This window comes from Tinamus guttatus, unplaced genomic scaffold (assembly GCF_059628265.1).
Source record: "Tinamus guttatus ecotype Peru unplaced genomic scaffold, ASM5962826v1 Tinamus_guttatus_pri_ptg000115l, whole genome shotgun sequence".
NCBI lineage: Eukaryota > Metazoa > Chordata > Aves > Tinamiformes > Tinamidae > Tinamus > Tinamus guttatus.
The window spans coordinates 11,379,379-11,398,781 of NW_028288649.1; the positions used below are offsets into that span (position 1 = coordinate 11,379,379).

At 38.5% G+C, this 19,403-nt stretch overlaps 1 protein-coding gene across 2 annotated transcripts in view; it reads left to right on the top strand.

Annotated features, from left to right (window-relative positions):
• Positions 1 to 19,403, top strand: part of ANKRD28 (ankyrin repeat domain 28) — a 109,164-nt gene that overhangs the window by 58,965 nt on the left and 30,796 nt on the right. For both annotated transcript variants that reach the window (XM_088521169.1, XM_088521168.1), the window contains exons 4-8: positions 7,982 to 8,052; positions 10,532 to 10,732; positions 11,547 to 11,634; positions 16,040 to 16,182; positions 18,067 to 18,279. In XM_088521169.1, the coding sequence (XP_088377295.1) occupies positions 7,982 to 8,052; positions 10,532 to 10,732; positions 11,547 to 11,634; positions 16,040 to 16,182; positions 18,067 to 18,279 (716 nt within the window). The remainder of the gene's footprint in view (positions 1 to 7,981; positions 8,053 to 10,531; positions 10,733 to 11,546; positions 11,635 to 16,039; positions 16,183 to 18,066; positions 18,280 to 19,403) is intronic.

A 19,403-nucleotide genomic window follows, 5' to 3' on the forward strand; every position in this document is an offset into this window, starting at 1 on the left:
TATGTAGGAATTGTGTATGGCTTCTAATTGACTTATTGTAATATCTGAGGGCATGTATTCAAGGACATATTGTAATACACAAGGAATTGAATTAAGGCAGTACAGACCACTTTCACCAGGTTCCTTTCAGAAATGTGCAATAATTTTGTAGCATTTTATGATAGATAAGAGATCTGCATATTATGTTCTGAAGATATAACAATTTCAGCCTACCTGCACACTTGTGTAGAAGGTTTCAGTCTTGCAAGCACATTTATTTAGTTTTTAGATATTTGAGTGACTTGACAGACTTCATGGTTGCTCCTTTTTTTTTTTTTTTCTCACCTGAGCTTGAAGCTGTTGGTTTGGATGCAGACTGCAAACAGGAAAGCAAATTGTTTCATCAGCTCTAGTTTGCGGCTTGACCTATGAATTGTATGTGTGTTTTTTTGTTATGTTTTTTAATCTGTTAAAATCAGTGAAAAGTTAGCTTATCAACTTGCCCTCTGAGGATTTGAACTTTTTGCTAGCTAATCCTTATACCCCTATGGTTGGTGGAAGTGTGAATATTTAAGTATCCTTCCCCTTTAGATTGTAGCTAGAATAAAGCAAATAGATAAGCAAAAGAATAGGTAAGGGGGTTAACAGTAAGTAAGGCTTGTAAAGCTGGTTGGCTACAGAGTGTTGGTAAAATACATTTTAGTTGCTTCAAATTCATAATTTTCTCTTTTCATATTGCTCTGTAGAGTCATAGTCTCTATCAAAGATTCATGATTGCAATGTATGTACAACTGTGATGCATAAATACATCATTACCTTGCATAATAACACTGCACCTCTACTGCTGAGTAGTAGAAAAGTAACCCAAGTAACCGAACTTAAACAGTTCGTTAACTGAATGTTAACGTTCAGTTGCCTGGAAGTTAAATTAATCCAACTCTTTGTGCTTTCGAGAAGGTCTTGGTAAGGAAAGTATCAAATTCTTCTTTCAGTGAGACCCTCAAGTGAGCTGTTGTAGAGGGGCTTGCAGTGCGGCTTTTTAAAAAATGTTGCTCTAGTTTGTTCTCGAATACTGGAATTTCAAATACTCACTTGTGGTTTTACTTTTCTGCGCTTGATACAGTGAGTTGTATTTTATGCAGTTAGTGTTACATGATATGATGAGTAGCATCCTACAGTTTCTCCATAATGCCATCACAGTCTATGCTGCAGGCAGCTGATATGAGCAGCAGGACAGATTAGTATGAGCCCTGATTATATTCTGCGGACTAGTAACTTTTTAAATGTATTTTCTTTTAAAATATCATACAGACAATATCATTAGTATCTTGACTGAACTCAGTGCCTTTCATGAAAATGAGCTGAAACAAGCTGTTGTTTTCAATACATTTAGTTATCGTAATGAATTGATAAGTAAATACTAACAATGCATTTTCATTTGCTTAACCCAAAATGCCCTTATATGTTGGGTTAACTTATATTTTGAATCAAATGAAATCTGTGCAGTCAAAAACGTTATTTTTTTCCGCATGTTGCTCAGCGTGCCCGAGCGTGAGGTCAGCACAACCCAGCGAAGACTTGGCAGCCCCAGGCTGTTTCTTGTGCTTTCCTCCAGGCAGCTGCAAAGTGCAAGAACCAGGCAAGAATCAGCTGGAAAGCTGTTATTACAGTACCAACAAGGTAGATTTTGGAGGACAACATCATCCTGCTTGAATAAACTTTCTTTCTTTTAATTCTGAAACCCTGCCAATACAAGTCCATACAACAACAGTCATGCAGTTCAGCAGTAAAAATGCTGCAAAAATACAGGAGGAATTGCTAGACTAGCAAGTGTACCCAAATGCAAAAGGGTTTCACAGGGGATCCTTTTACACAGATTCTATCTTAAAGCCACTTCCTCTGCCATTAGCGATGGTGTCAGCTGCCATCTCCTGCTTCTAGCTGCCCTCTGGCAGCAGTAACACACACTCACTGGGAAGAAAGTGGTTCACACACTCTTTAACCTTCCTGAGGGAGAGAAAAAAAGAGGAAAAGTGAGACTGGCTTGTGAGGATGCAGGTGAAGTTCATCACCTCTGACTCTGATCAACTCATGTTTGTCTCTGAAATGCAGAATTACGGGATGGAGCAGAGCTTGGAGACTCCGTTTGTGTGGGATTACCCTGCCCACTCCTGTTTATAGTAAGCATACATCTAAATTTTCCTTAATAAGAGTATATATATACACACACACACACACATAAACTAAGAAGACAACATTGTGTTTACTCTGTCTCATACAAGCCACATTATTGATAAAAATATGACCCTCTTCTCCCTCTGATTAGAGGAGAGATCCTTCTGATATCTCCTCTTGAATTTCTACTTATTTTTCTCTCTAAGAAAGCTGCATAGTCTGAGAAATTCTGACTGCCACCTTAAGTATTCACAGGGCCTTCCTCCCTGGGTAAACAATAGTCGATTTAAAGGGGAAATACTTCCTAAGCTAATACTTACTCTTAGGAAAATCATTAAAGTGATTCCTAAATTGTTTTCCTAAAGGATTTTATACTGGCATTCTTCCTAATTTCTGCCAAGATCATTCTTGAGAGCGTTTTAAAATATGGATCATTCATAGGCAAGGTTTAGATTTCATTGTAAAAAGCTACCAACAACAAAAACCTTAAAATATACATTTCTTACTCCCAAATAAACAGTTTTTCAGGATCAAATCAGGAACAGATCAGGAACAAATGTTGAATGTAGGTGTCTGTATTGAATGAGTGAAACCACCTTTGCTTTGTTTGCACATACTGTGGTACTGTACAATCCCTAGCACTTCTTGTGCAATAATAGGGGAAAATCTGTCCCTGACAGCCTAAAAGCCCAGATTGAAAACAGAGCAGTGGGAAGCAAATCAGCAGCTCAGGGAAGCCCATGAGTGAATGTGGAAGTGTCTCAGCAGTTCCATGGTGTTTGGTTTCTACATCCATTTCCAACTAATGTTGTGTAAATCATTTGAGAGTTAAATAAATTAATTTTCTATGGGAGCATACAAATTAGAAGGATTCTGGTGTAGACCCTCTCAGGAAGACAGAGTGATGGCAAAAAGACGATGTGGTGAATTACAGCTCCCTACAGCTTGGGACAGTTGGCAGCTGAGGAAGGAGCTGCGTGGCAGTTTCTTGCAGCATTTCCTGCTCAGGCCCTCGTTGCATCTCTCCAAGGGCAGAAGGGAGGAGGCACTAGCTCTTGTTCAAGCGTAAGGAAAATGAGATGAGGAAAATAGCAGCTGGATTGCAGAAACGTTCCTCCAGATGTTGGGGGCTGTTGGCGTTTCAGTGTTCAACTGCCAGGTAGGGACTGATCTAATCAGGGATTTCCAGGTCCATACTATAAATCAGTGCATGTAGCCATCTGGAAAATGTGTTTCTTGGAAAACAAATTTTCTAAAAGCAAATACACCGTAGCTGCTGTGCTAGATTTGTTAAATAAAACGTTTCTCTCAGCTTTATAAATGCAACTTTGTAAAATGTGATTGAGGATTGAAGGAAATGAGGAGGGAAAATGGATTTGTAGTGCTTCCCAGTTTGAAGAGGAAAATGTTCTGGATGTCAGCTTTGACTAGATGGGCAAACTTACTAGGCTATGCTAGGAAAGCTGGTGATGAAGAAAGACCTTGGTTAATATTTCAGTTAAAGAGTACACCAAGATAGAAAAGTTAAGCTGCTTAGTGCTCATAAGGGGCTCTTTTGGGGAGTGTCATTCATGTAATGAATTTTTATGTTTAAGCAGAGGCGATGGTTATTTGTGTCGAGTGTTGTATCTGGTGCCTTGGTTGCAAAGCCTCCAAACATTCTTCCACAAGCTCTGCAGAATTAGAAGAATATAAGAAATTTCACGCTTAATACCTCTGTTTAAGCTGATGAAGGATTGTTTCAACAGTTAGTGAAGGACAGTGGTAGATTCTTGGAAGAGGTTAAAATGCCATGAACAGGTTTAAATGCTGAAGGAAGATCCTGTCTACTCCATGTCATTAACGTCGTGCTTTCCTGAAGTTTTAGGGCCAAGTTTCCCAAGAACTTCAGCATTTCTTGGCCCATTTTGAATTACGCAGCCCGGGAGGAGCCTGTAAGGAGCCCTGGGGTTACTACAGTGGGTGCAGCTTCTTCACGGGGTCCCTTGCATCGCTGCTGTGGGCTGTGTGTGCACGCGCTGAAATTGGCTTTAAGCAACCTGCAGAGTGTGAAAGATACTCTGCAAAGGTGTGATGTGTTGTCTAAGCTCTGTTTGCAAAGATCTGGGTAGAGCTTTACATGGTCGAGACTGTAAAACCCAGGCGCATTGCTGGGTCAGGGAGGCTGTCAGGGAGCTGGCTTTGCAGGAGCTCCGTGTCTCCTGGGGAGCCTCTGAAGGGAGGGAAATGGGACCATTTTCCTGAGATCCGTGTGCCGGGGAGTGAAGAGGAGCCCATGGGGGGCAAGGTCCTTGGATGGGAGACTGGAGAAGCTGTTGTGTGAAATGTAAATCGTTCTTGGCAGCGTGTCTTTTGGAGAAATTTAAGGGTGAAAGTATCTTTCATGTTCGTTTCAGATATTCTTTTTGATTAACGTATCCAGAGCTGCAGATCTTCTGATCCCCATGGCCTTCCTACATTAATAGTGCATAAGTAATTTTTTCGTAGTTGGTTTGTTCCAATTACCACTTGAAAATTTTACATTTTGATCTAACAACTTTGGTACTCATCTAATAGCTGTTGCTATCTGTGTGAAAAAGCAAACTTGATAATTCTTTGTTATGTAGGTCGGCCTGAGATCTACATCTTTTGTTAAACGTCAGCTTTGCTCTTTTTTCTTTTTCAGAAAAGCTATAAATGTTTTATTTATTTGAAAAGAAAGCGTATAGAGTATAGCTATTATATTTGTTTGATATGTATGAGCTGTCCTGCACCTGGGATGTCTTACTTCTTTGTAGCGTTGGAGGATGACTTCTGGAGGTGGAGTCTGGGGCTGGTTTGTTTGTTTGGGGAGGACAGGTGTTTTGCTGAATTTTTGTTCTTTTTTTTTTTTCAGTATCAGAACATTTTGCCCCTTTTAGATACTTTGCTTTAGTCTCTTAGCGTGGGATGAAGTTGCCACGGGAGAACCTCTAGTGCCGCATGTTTTTGTGCTCCCTCGCCCTCTCCTCTGCGATTTCAGGCTTTGTTTCGCGGCAGTGCCGGCCGTGCCAGGGAATGTCTTGGCTGCACCCGCAGAGCCGGCCCCATCTCCGAGCGCTTCCCGCGGGCTCTGCGGTAGCTGCCCCGTCCTTGCTCTGGAGAGGGGCCCTTCCCTGCCGAGCCGCGTCGGGCACCCGCGGCAGCTCGCCCGACCTCGGCTGTTTTCTTAGGGAGACCCACGACGACGGCTGGTGACCGAGTAACGTTGAGTGCAGCACAGGGCTTTCCTTTAAAATCCTGTAAAGAAACTTGTATCTTAAAACTAACAGCAGAGGTGAATCTAGCTCTTCCTTTAGCCCTTTTTTGCCCGCATGCAGAAGGCATTGAATTGCCTCCTAGGAATCTTTCTGAGAAGCCGTAAACTTCACCAGGTGCCTCCTGCTTCTCTTCTACTTATTCTGATGTCATAATTTCTGTTTTTCTCTCCTGGTATTATTTTTTTTTTAATCAGATTTCACTTTCTGTATTCAGGTCGACTAAAGAGCGTGAGATATATCTTGCTGATATTTTATTGCATTTCTTGCCTTTTTCCACATTAAAATATTTTTACTTTCCAAATATAATATATTTTTCCTTATTTCTTTGTGAGCTTTTTACTTTACTTCCTTTTATTCACTTTGATATCTTCTGTTCTATTTTTTGTGAATTCCAGGGCTGAAGTCTTGGAGTTCACTGTTGTCTTCTCTGTTAATTCTGATACTAGAAAATTGGTCCTATACTTTTGGAGCAAAAAGCAAACTTGGTTTGTGTTTCTTGTTTAAAAATACTTATTTTCTTGCTAATATCCTAGTTACATGGATTATCTCACCTAGTCTGTCAACTAAATCAGATTTGTGATTTTTTTTTTTCAAATTGACCTAATATTTTTTGGTTTTCAGAAAGCTGATATTACGCAAGTATCAGTAGGTGTTTGGTTGTTCCCGGCATAGGCATTTCCCTTCCATAAAGATCTTGGTCTTATTTAAAGCTTTATGTGCTTTTGCAATCCAAATGATGTATGGCAAATAAGCCAGAGGCAGCTGCACGTCAAGACAGTGATACCGTCAGATCAGGTTATTTGCAATTTGGGAGTTAGCTTTAAAGACTAGTGAGCTATAAACTCCTTTTTAGTTTGGTTAGGGCTTCTTACTTTGTTTTTCTCTTAGTTTTCCATTTTTTTCTGTGTGACTACTGTTTTGTTCATTTCCTGGACTAGCTGTTTTAGTGTGCAGATGCAGCATACCACTTAGGGAGAGCTACAAAAGGGATGTGAGGGAGGCTTTGGATAATAACACCTTTCTCTTGCTGGAAATAGAAATGGGTTAGGCTCTGGCTGTCCCCCTTTCTTGGTTCTTGGCTGTAGATGCAAAGCCCAGTTGACCATCATTTTGGCTTTTGCTTTTATTCGCTAAAAATGGGGTGTGGTTAAAAAAAACAACATGGAAGACAAAAATAATTACAGATGTGTACATCTGTACTGCATATATTCGTAGTTACTGATTATACTCAGGTTGTTGCCCGTTGGGAAGGATCACCAAAATGTGCAAGACGTTTCTCATGACGTTTGGAAACTTCTTGAGCTCTGTCTGTGGCAGACTGCAACTTGCATGTGTGTTCTCTAGCTGCACAGGACTTTTTCTTGGAGCTTCCCAATACATGTTGGTTTTCAGTTAAATGGAAATTTTCACTAATAAGCAAAAGGGGGGAGTTTACTGTGCCTGGAATATAGTCAGGACAAGGTTTTAATTGAGAGGTGGTATCTTTTATTAGACCTCCATAATGTATCTTTTATTAGACCTCCAATAGTAGTTACAAAAAATACTCAAATGGGAATTACCTAACATAACATTTTGTTTAATAAGAAACCACATCCTTGTAAGTTCTCTGTCTTGTAGAAGAAAAAATCAGTTTTCATTAGTTTTATTAGAATTAATTTTGCAAATTAAGATGTATAAAAACCTAACAGGTTATTTTTATATACTTTATACTTTTTAATATAATTGTAATACTCTCTTTTTTTCTCTCTTTATGTGTATGCATAAATATCGTATATTAAAAATGAATTAAGCTTTTTCACATTTGAGGTTCACTGGGAGGTGAGAGGTAATTCAGTTGATACCTTTGGGGAAAAAAAAAAAATCTGTGCATTCTCCTTTATTTTTAAGAAAAAAAAATGGGAAGGGAAAAAGAAAGGCTTGTGCAAATGTTTGTTCAGCCTCCTCTCTCGTGCAGGAGGGCTGGTTCTGGGGTCTCCCTCCAGCAGCGTGGAGACAGGGCTGCTGCGGTCGAGCAGGGGGCAGAGGGGGACAGGAGGTGCCAATGCAGCCTGAGTGGCACCGTGGAGCAGGGGACTCTGTCCCGAGGAGCCCCCGAGAAGCAGCAGCACCAGCCCATGTCTGTGTCCAGGCAGCAACGTGACGCGGCCCAGGGAAGCTCAAGGCCTGGGGAATAAGCGCAGCCTCTGTCCCCGCTTTAATGGAAAACCCTAGCTATAGTAGGAAGGTCAGAGAATTTTGTTCTGTTGCTGAATGAAGGCTGGGAGTCGTTCCGTCTTATCCAGCAGCTCTTTTATGTGCACTTGGAAATACAGAAGGTTACCTAGTGTAAAAAGATGAATACACTTTGCAAGAGTATTACAGCTGCAGCGGTATGAGTTTTCTTTAGAAAATGGATTTGGATTTGGAGAAAAGAATTCATTTCCATTTTTGGCATAATGCTGTATTAATAGACCTAGAATAATTATTTTCCAGTACTTCTTGTATTTGAGAATATTCAGATTTTTTTTTCTACGAATGTGTTGTCAATTTCTCTGTATTTTTTGTTGCAGGAGCTAGAGTTAATGCCAAAGACAGCAAATGGTTGACTCCTTTACACAGAGCTGTGGCATCTTGTAGTGAGGTACGTTTTTTAGTTTGGTGGGATTTTTTTGATAGTCTCGTGTTAAAACAAGATGCTTCAAATGACCTTCCAGTCTTTGTTCAGTTTTTACAAAGTGAAATTCCTCCAAATGTTTGGGATTCATCACACTGGCAACAGTTTGTTTAACTAAATACAAATGTCTAATTATGTAAGTATAGAACATATTGAGGGTACATATCATCTGTCTGAGTAGGAAGAGAGGGGGAAAATGCTAAACTTGCAGTTCTAGTCTTCACTGTGAAGCTCCTACATTCAGTATTCCGAGCCCTATTATGCCTAAGGTAATCAGAATAGTTCAGCATGCAGAAACTAGAGAGGCAGCAGGATTTAACATGGCTTGTGCAGCACAAGCTTTGAGGTTTTTTGCTTTTTATAGGCTTCTCCCTTCAGGCATTGAGAAAATAAATAGTCCTACAAGGCCCATGAGCATCTTTATTAAAAGAGCACCAAATCCTAATTTGCACTAGCTAGTAATGAAAATAAATATAAGTGAAATATGTAAAAATAGTGGGTTTTGTAGACGGACAATAAGGCAATTAAAAGAATTTAGTAATAAAAGATGGATTTATCATTGTTCTTGTCTCACTGATGCCCTAATCAGAATTCTAAATATCCAGAGAAATCAAAAACAAATATAGAGAAATGCTGAGCTTGTTACTGAGTTTATTTTTTAAGAGATTCTGTGTAAATTTGTGGGGAGAAGAAGAACTGAACCATTGAACCTCTCTTTTTTTTTTTTTTCCCCAAACATTGAGCTTTAAACATGCAAACCACACACTCTCTCTGAACAACCTTGTTTTAGTTTTTTTGCCTTTGCATTCTCTGGGCATGTTGATATGGATGTGATATGGAGATCATGTAATTCAAAAAGGTGTTTGCAAACAAATCTCCAAGGCAACTTTATTCCAAAATACCATTTGTTCTTTCTGAGGTATTTCAGGCTGCTCCTTTGGGAGCTGACTGAAGCACCAAATCCGGGTTTCTCTGGAGCCCTGGGACAGGGAGAGCTCACTGGAACAGGAAAGCTCACAGAGAAGAGCACTGCAGGCAGGAAGTGTATCCATGTAGCTTCAAGAAATGTAGCCATGCCCTTACAAACCAAAGGCAAACAAAACATGTAAAACAATCAAGATGTTTCTCTGAAAAGCAATGATGGGAGCATGCTTGAATTTGCTGTTTCTAAACATGGAGACCGTACAGGAGGGTGGCGAGGTGGTTGCTCTGAGCAAGCAGTTTTTCTACTAGCAAACTCAGACTGGTTTAGGCTTTAGATGAAAAAGCTGTAACAAAAGGAGCCTTGATAAGGGCTTCAGCATATGTAACGTTACCTGGATTTACCCTTGAAGCAAGGGCAGTTGCAGTCAGGCAAGGACATAACTTGGAAGTACCTGGAGTTAAGGATTTTGCTCTCCTTTCTTTGTGTGCCTGCTGTGTGTTGCAAAAACCAAACAGAAAGGAAGCTGGTTCGCTGACTTTTGAGATTCATTTAGTGCATGCATATAGAAGAATATAAGATAAATTATTTATATAGTAATACTGCAGTGCTTCCTTCCAAAAGTGGAACAATAGCTCTTCTAAAATTTTCTTGTTCTAATGATAATTTTCCTAATGTTTGGTTCAAAAAAAAAGCCGAAACTTGAAAATATGAATTTATTGATTATCAATTGACTTTAAAATATTAAATCTACTTAGATTTCTCATAGAACAGAAACTATTTCATTCCTCATTTAAATCACAAGTTAATGAGAGAGCATTTTAACTTTTATGTTATTTGCATTCGAAAACAGAAGCAATTATCATTTTTATATTGTAGGTCCAACAATAAATGTATTTCAGTGTTATTTAACATTCTATTTGTGAGTGAGAGTAACGCTTAGCTCTTGTACCTCAGTGCAGTTTGAGATATCCAGGAAGTGCTTGTGTGTTTGAAGTACCAACCGTTTATTTTTGTACCCAGTGTTTGAGCTGGAAGTCGTGCAGTAGCACTTCATGCTGCGGTGACTCTCTAAATGTACATTTAAGAAGCTGTCCATGCCTTTTTGCCATTTCTGGTCTTTGACAGTTAAAAATAAGTGCCTGACAAACTGATGAAAATGGATTGTAAGTTCAAATCCATTAATCCATAGCAATGGAGAAAATCCTGAGGAGCTTCACTGAGCTTTGGGAGTTAAGTGTAATGGCAAAACCACTTACCAATCTGTACGAGGAACTTGAAACAGCACCTGGAAATGGTTGGCTCGTTGGAATCCATGACTGATTTGACTCATTTGTATCACTCGTGTCCTGGAGAACATCCCCAAGTCTGGCTGTATGATAAACTACAAATCTCAAAACATGAGAATATGGTTTTAAAAAATAAAAAGTAGTTAAATTCTGATATGTTGTACATGGATTTAAGGCATATAAAGCATTTCAAACCTGTACTGAAGTAGGTTGTTCTTTCTGTGAATCTTTTCAGGATGCTGTCCAGGTGTTGTTAAAGCATTCAGCAGATGTTAATGCTCGTGATAAAAACTGGCAGACCCCCCTGCATATAGCAGCTGCAAATAAAGCTGTGAAATGTGCTGAAGCTTTGGTGCCTCTCCTAAGCAATGTAAACGTGTCTGATCGAGCAGGTAGAACTGCATTACATCATGCAGCCTTCAGTGGACATGTTGAGGTATGTGTTACTTTTCTTAGCTTGTTTCACAGTCATCTTTCTGTCTACCCTATTTCTAATACTTGATTTCTGAGGTACAAATCAAGTTGTCCATCCTGCCACCCACCAAGGAAAACAAACCTATATTTCATATTTGAATTTTTCTTTTGTATTTATCTGCATGTAGTTTAATAATGTAGTGTATAGAAAATACACATGGCAGCACTTAGCTGGAAGGTCATTATGGTGTTCCCCTTTTTTGGCAAATGTGTTTGTGTGAGTTAGCTGGAGTTCTGACTAGTAGAGGATACGTTTCAAACAGATAAGGCAAGGTATTTTTCTGTTCAGTAGGTAGTGAATGTACAGAATGTGTTGCCACTGAAAGTGGAGGAAATACATATAATATACCAAAACTCACTAGTTATTAAACCCGTGATAAGTAAGCCCTGAAAAAATCCTATTCCCATTGTAATTGTATGTGTATCTGTAAATGGAGACGAATTGGCAGTAGGCTTGCTTTTCCTGATTACCTTTAGTGCATCCCTTAATAAAACCCAAATGATCTCAGATATCCTACAGCTTTGCCATATTTTAACTTAGAAATGGTTTGTTTACTTAGACTATTAATTTGCTTAGACTATTTATTAGTCACTTCATTATTCCCACCAGTGTGGTCAGCTAATTTATTTAAACATTCAGAATATTCAAAACCAGAGTAAATAGAAGTGTTTTAAATAGATTCAATTATATTTGTTTTCTCCTGTGTGATTTTCTTTGTCTAACTTTTAAATGATTTTTCCGTATGAGTAGATCGTTTTCTTTCCTTTTAACTCAGATGGTCAGCTTGTTGTTGTCTAGAGGGGCCAATATTAATGCATTTGACAAGAAAGATAGACGAGCTATCCACTGGGCAGCCTATATGGGTACGTACATATTTGCCATTGATTATTATTGTGATAGTAAAAAAAAAAAAAAAAACCTATTGCTTATTAGTTTTATGCCTTTCTGAGAAAAATATGTACGTTTTGAGATTATCTGTGTATCTGCCAGAAAACCATTAGCAGTGTACTTTAAATTGCCTTGGTAATGTGTTTTTGTGGTGGGAAAATCAGCATGTTAATTTGCTTGAAAAAAGAAAACTAAGGCAAAGAATTTTATTCTTTAAAGAGACATGTTCCTAGCTCAGCAGAAGTCTAATTGTATCTGAAAACTTTTTCAATAAAGCTAAATAACTCCTGGGAGAGCTGAGTGAAGAGAAAACAGATACAGGAGACCTCAACAAGAGGATGGCTATGCCAACCTGGGAGATTGTATTTTAACAGAAAGCTGTATAAATTCTAAAATTAAAATTCTTGGCTTGTCATTTTTATTCAGGAGCTCATAGCTATTTCTCACATGGTATTTTTGATGTGCTGGCAATACTGTCAGAACGATATACTTGCTTAGATGCATTGCATGTCAAGCTTTCATTACATTAAGCAGTAGGAATTGCTTTCCTCAGCATAGCTATAGCAAACAACCACCTTTGTATCCCAAGCCTCACAGAAACAGAGCAAGCCCTGCAAGGCACCTCAGGGAGGGTGCAGACCTCGTTGTGGTTGGGCACTGGCAGACGCTGCTGCGCTTGGGCTCATCATCCCCTTTGGGGATTCACATGTAGCTGCTGGTGGCACTCATCACTGCAGAATGTGTTGTACCTGTTCAGAAGCTAAAACTTTTCATAATGCCTCTTTTAACTCTGGCACCTGTGTACTTGCATGATACTCTATATTGCCAAAAAACACTTTTAATTCCTAGAGCATGGCACCAGCTGTCTTTGTTTTTTAAAAAAATATTTTCTCAGGTTTATGTGTAAAGAGTTAGTGGCATTGGCCTGATCTCTAAACAGCAACAGGGCATGTACTTCCAGAAAATGTCTAAAAACACACTTCAGGATGTGTAATTGATATTGAAACTTAGCTGCTCACTGCTGATTTGTAATATCTACTTTGGGAAAACGCCAGTTGAAAAAAGCAGTTCCATTGTCTAGATCATAGTGCAGACTGTAGCTTCCTGCCTTGTGGTTTTATTCAGCCAGGGAGAGAAGAATAAAAACATACACGAGTTTTGTGTGGTCTGCGTGCCTGGGAATTTCTGCTAAGACAAAGGTGGAACAAGGACCGGGCTGTGATCTGTTGTTCCTGTTAGGTTTAGAGGTTCTAGACTTTGCTTCTAACATCCTAAATCTGTAAATGCATGGAAAATGAATAGCTATAGCTTAAACATAGGCTTAAGATACCATCTTATGGAAATAAGTTTAAGAAAAGAGAATAGTCCTGTTCTTTGCAGCAGCTTCTCTGTACAGCTGATCTAAAGAAGCGAACATTTTGTTGAAGTTACTGTAACAGAGAAAGCGAAAGCCTTTTGCTGTTAATTAAAAGGGAACACCTTGATTTTCTGACAGATATGAACTTAGTGCATGAAGCAAATAATTTCAATAGTGACACTTGCCAGAGTCAAACTAATTTTGCTATATCTGGTATCAAACTGGAAGATTAATAACCTATCAGCTACAGGAGTACTTGGATTCCTTACATTGCCCTAAAGCATAGAAAAGCAATTTCTGTACTAACCCTAGAGACACTACTCTTAAATTATGATTATTTCAAACAGAGCTTGGAAAAGAAGAAAAATATATCCTGAAACATTTTTATCACTAGGTTATGAATGTGGTTTTTCCCTCACAGAGGAAGAAATGAGACTGTGCGCATGTATCCTTGGTTTTTAAAAGTTAAGTCTAGGATAACTTTGCTGTTGAGGTCTGATTTTAGGCAAAAAGTTCCTCAATATGTAGTTTTGCATTAATAGTCATAATTATACATCAGACAGTTGCTCATAGGTATAACATAGGTGTTGCAATGTGTCTGTATGGCAGGAGATTTTTTTGTCTTAAAAAAATTAAAACTTTTTTGTTAATTAAACAAAAAAGTGGTGGCATTGAGTCTTCTAACTGCAATGTTTCCCAATCTTGCCGTGTAACAGTAAATGGAAGCAATAATTTCAAAGGGGAAATGTGATTTTAATCTTACCTCCTGAGCAATATTAAGTGAAAGAGCAGCAGTGTGTGCGTATTAACTTCTCTTCTTTAAATTTTCTTTCAGCAAAATGGTTTCAGTGGGCTGCTGCTGAGTTGTTCATTGTCTGAAATATGCCTTGGTCTGAGGCCTGAAAATTCTGGCCTTCACCAATGCACAAACATGTGTTTGCAAAACTAGGCTTGTTTGTTAGGTCTTAATAGTTGTAAAAGTGATCTCACAAATCTGGATTCACGCAAAAGCAGTGCAAAAACTGCTCTCTTTGCAGAATAAATCTTTCTCTCTCACAATTTAAAGCCATTTTACACTGGTCTAGTTCTTTGAAGACAACTTTAAAGCATTTCCATTGTATAAAATGGCCCATAGAAGAAGAAGAAAAAAGTCATGTTATTAGTCACTCTGCTATAAATAACTTTATAGGATTATACCCATTGTTTCCCTTCCTTCCTGCTTTTCACCCAGCTCCATTGCTGCCTGGCTGCAGTGCTAAATGCAGCTAAAATGGACTTTTTTTCGTGGGGTGGTTAGCGTAGCCCTCAGTTGTGCTTTGGTCTCCCGAGTGCTCGCTGTCCGAAGCGTCTCGCTCTTCTCTTTGGGTGTCTTCCACTGATTGCTGCTTGCGTTTTAAATGCAGGTCAGGGATTTTTGTTTGTGTGTGTGTTCTTCGCTTTATTTTGTTTTTTTATTTTCTTTTTTTTGCAACTGTCCTGTTAAATATCTCTTTTCCTTTTACTGCTTTCAGTATCTTTCACACTTTTACCTTGCTCAGGGCTTGTTTTTGTTCTTTTCTCCTTTACAGTTGGGTCATGACATGAATAATCTTGTTTAATGTATTCTTCCTTTTTCTCTCCTGCAATAAGAAAGTAATTCAGAAGTGAAATACTGCAGCACTTCACAATGCAGGCTTCAATTCCATATGTTTCTGCTCTGCATAGCTGTGTGAAGGGGAATTATGTGTTTTGGGGGGCACGCAGCACGGAACGTGCATCACGTTGTCTGCATGGCTGTTAGAACAGCTTGGCGTGTGTTGCTTTGTGTTGAGTGGACAGTTCCTTTTCGGGCTTTTGACTGTTTTTAACTGTAGAAAAACAACATCTTAAACTTTTATAAAGCCCTTAAGTACCGTGTATCAAATCCATCCTTGCAGTTTATAGTGACCGGTTAAACATAACTATTCAGCATGCTCCCACCACTTTGTTAACTAAGATAGTGTTGCTTTAAAGGTAAAGGCAAAAATCCCCCTCTGCATGACTCAGCTGCAAAGGAAAGCATAAAATGTGTGGCGGGCTGATGCAGCCCGGCGTGCTGCGTTATCCTGGCAGCCTGTCTCGGGCCATGGCTGGCTGCGGGGCGTTCGCTCTGGCGTTTCCAGTAACCAGTTTGGCAGTTAATTTGAAAACTGAGAAGGAATGAAATTTTTTTCCTAATTTCCTTAAATAAATAAATAAGTTTCCCTCAGAGAGCACCCCATGATGACTGCCTGAAAGCTGGTGCTGCCCTGCAGGCACCGTCAGCGGGAAGGCTGGGCTCTGCCTTGCAAGAAGAGCCTGGTGTTAAGCGCCCTAGAGCAGTCCCAAAGCTGGGTGGGAGACCAGCCGTCCCACAGGGGTGCTCTGCCCTCCCTTCCCCTTTTCCCTCTTCTCTTGAGGATCTTCTAACTCATCCCCTCCGCCCCAAGTTGGGGTATTTTTGACTCCTGCACTCCCAGTGACTTTGGAGAGTAGCTGCCGCTTTCAGAAGGCTAAGATTCCTGAAAGGCCTAAGTCGGTCTCGAAAATACAGCCGTGGTTCCTATATAAAGTATAAAGTTTTTCAAGTTCTGTTTGTATAAAGTTCTTAAAGTTTTGCAAGTAAGGGAAATGGGTAATTTTGGGGGCCTGATAGCCAAATTCTTTCTCAATTTTTTAACAGAAAATTGCAGCAAATGTTTAGTATCTGCAAAGCTGTGTCACCTCACCAGTCCTCAAATCTTCCAAAAAACCCTTCAGTGAGCAGAAGACAAGACTTTTTAAAGTTGATTTTGCAGTAGAAAAGACTGTGGTAGTTTGGGTCATTTTTCTGTGTGATTATACCTTCTTCTGGAGACTACATGGGGAAAAAAAAAAAAGGCAAACAAATGCAATTCTATATTTTCCACATTGGGTTCAAATGAATAATGTCTGTTCATTTTTTAATAATTGTGCAATTATTAATTTTGTAATTTGTTCTGGTTAATCTAAAATGCAGCTTCATGTCACTGTCTTTATTGTTTTAGGTCACATTGAAGTTGTGAAACTCCTAGTGGCCCATGGAGCTGAAGTAACATGCAAAGACAAGAAATCGTATACACCCTTGCATGCTGCAGCATCCAGTGGGATGATCAGTGTGGTCAAGTATCTTCTAGATCTTGGAGTTGATGTAAGGACAAATGAAATCAAGCAATATATTTCTTCCATTGTTTTGTTTTTGAAATGTAATTATTAGTATTATAGTACAGTGTTTATTTATGATTTTTTAATAGGAGCTTAGAATATATTTTCAAGGATCTTCATTCAATATTCTTATTTTTGGTTATAAAGCTAAAAGCTATAAAGCTAACTGTAAAGTTAACTTGAGAGTTTTTTGCAGTTTTTTATTTGAAAAAATATACTTAGTAGTTTCTTTGTTCCTTTGTGCTGATTTTTCTCATAATGCATTGAATTAGAGCTCAGGAAATAGAGTTCCGTTCTTAGCTTTGCCATACACATCCTTGTTGACCTGAGGAAATTAAACTCTTTTTGCATCAGTTCTTTGTAAAATGTAGATGTTACTGACTTTCCTAAATCATGTTAGTTTTGGAAATATTATAGTTTAGGGGAAATTTTAATACTATAGTAAGAAAGTGCAAAATAAAATGAAAGTCTGTATAGTACTTACGTGTAGAAAATATGCTAGAGAACTTTGAAACTGTCTAAGAAATGTATCTTGCGTGTCACGTTTTAGTCTTCTACAACTGGAGCAATGCTGCTGAAGTTGTATTTTCTTCATGGCTGGAGATCAGAATTCAGTATCATGTTGTATGCAACTTTTTTTTTTCCCCAAAAATAAGGAAATAGGTACTAAAGAGTCTTGTTTGTTAAGTTTAGTATTTCCAACTTGGATACTTAAACACTGACACCTATAAACGTAAGTGTGTAGGTTACACTTTAGAAGCAGTTTATATCCAACATTTCTGTTAAACTCAGAAGAACCTGCAGGTCTTTTAATATGTGTGTTCTGTGAAGTTGAACACTTCATTACAGGAAATTGGTGTGGAGACAACTGGAGTGAAGTCTTCTTTGTTAGGTTTATCCACATTGGAATTAATCTACTTTGTCCTTTGGAGAATGAGGAATCCAGAACTCCTGATGTATTTATTGGGAAAAAGTGAGGGATCTCAGCACCAGAGGAATGGGTCCACTCATCTCGAGGGAAGAACAAAAATAGTTTTAGTAATTAAAAACATTAAAAACTTAGTGATGAATATAGAACAGAATATAGATCCTGACTTAAGAAATACAGAGGGAATGGATTTAATCCTGGGAATCCCTGGCATAGGGAGGGAGGACACAAGTGGTAAACTAGAGGAGAATATTCAGGGACAAACTCTTTGGCATGATATAAAGAGACCAATGACATATGGCAAAAAAAAAAAAGGAATGTGCAATGTAGAAGAAAGAATTTTTAGTCTCTAGCTTGAGAGAACTCTCATATGGTTAGAAAAGAGGTGGGAAAAGTGAGAATGAGACCTGAAAGGAATCCCTAAAAATGGATTAGAGGAGGCTTAAGCAGAGAGAGGGAGGAATAAAAGAAATGTGTAACTGCTCCACAGAACCAATAAAGGGAATAATTCTCTACTATGATTTTTTACCATCTGCTCAAATATAGAAAGTAATGTACTTGCCACAGCATCACAGTATCCTGAAGTATTTTAGGGCTTAAGGTTAGATATGTGAAGCCGACTGCATAGGTGTCAAAACTTTTTATTTCCACATTTAAAAAATGTTCCTTTCTCACAACCAGAGAGGGTAGCACGACATAAGGATGAATTAAGATCATTACTTTTGTTCTCCCAGATTAAAAACAAAATAAAACAAAACTCTTATGTAATATTTAATCAAAGAATTTCATCCGGAACTTGCATTTAATTTCTGGTTTTGAAGTGTCCTAGAACATAATGAAGAAATTCTGTCTTACGACATTTGTTTCCTAATGATAATTAATGCTGTAGGAACACAGGCATTTTTTAGCTAACTAATCTTGTGGTTTTTTTTTCTCTGACAGATGAATGAACCAAATGCCTATGGAAATACCCCTTTACATGTAGCTTGCTACAATGGGCAAGACGTTGTAGTGAATGAACTCATAGACTGTGGTGCTAATGTAAATCAAATGAACGAGAAAGGTTTTACACCCTTGCACTTTGCTGCTGCGTCGACACATGGGGCATTGTGTTTAGAACTTCTGGTCTGCAACGGAGCAGATGTAAATATGAAGGTAGGTACCTCCAAAGCCATCCATTCCCTCTTGAGGATGTAACACATGGTTATGAGGCGACTTATCACAGTTATTACAGTAACATTTAGAAGTTGCTTCTGAGATTGCGGAATACTTTGGAATATATTCTTCGGAATATAAAAATATGACAGCATCTTGCTTCAAGGAACAGTCTGCATCTGAAATGTCTCAAAGGGGTGTAGTAAATAGTCCAAAGGGATGGAGAGGAAAGATGACAATACTATCCAGTCCTCCTTGACTGTATTGAAATGTCTAAAGCTACGTCATCTTGTGTTCCTAATCTGTCCATCTCAGTAAGACAAAAAGGATGTATTCAAAAGAACATGGGTTTGTCCTATAAATAAGCAGCATAAAATAAATCATATGCATTCCTCTAAAATATCTTTGAACAGGCTGATTTCTGGATCAGCTAAAGACCTGGTAACACAAGATTATAAAATATAATAAATAGCAGGGGACAGTTAAACAGTTGAGATTTGATTTTTGTCCAGTAAAACTTTGCGAGCAGATTATGCAGGCTTGTCAACATCTGTGCTTGGTCACAACTCTTTTGCTGCATAATATTCCCTAGAATCCAGTCTTAGTTTAGATAGAATTTCTAATCCACATAAGTGTAAAACCAAGCTATAACATAAATATTTAATTTAATTCTTGTGCATGTAACATAAATCTTGAAACATATAAAGGAGGTGGGAAAGCTTGTTATGAAGTTAATTTTTGCTTTAGTAATGAAACCATCAACTTTGTTGTGTCAATATCTGGTGACGTTACAGTCTGAGGGAATCGGGAAATGAGTATATGAAATGAAAAGTTTTCAGGCTCCTCTTGCTTTCTGTTGTCTGTACAGTTTCTCATATGCAGCAGGAAGAAAAGTATCTGTTGGGGGGATTCTTCTTGTCTGGCTGTGTTCTGTCTTCATTTCAGTATGACTTGGGTGAGAGATGAATATAAGCAGCCAAAATTTCTGTTAAAACATAGTTTTCTGGCTCACTTTTTGTAGTTTACACTGATTTTCATCTGACTAATTCTAAAATGCAATTAAATGTTTATTATTAGTACAAAATCCGTAGCCCACTGAAAGTTGGAGAGTAATTTAAAAATTT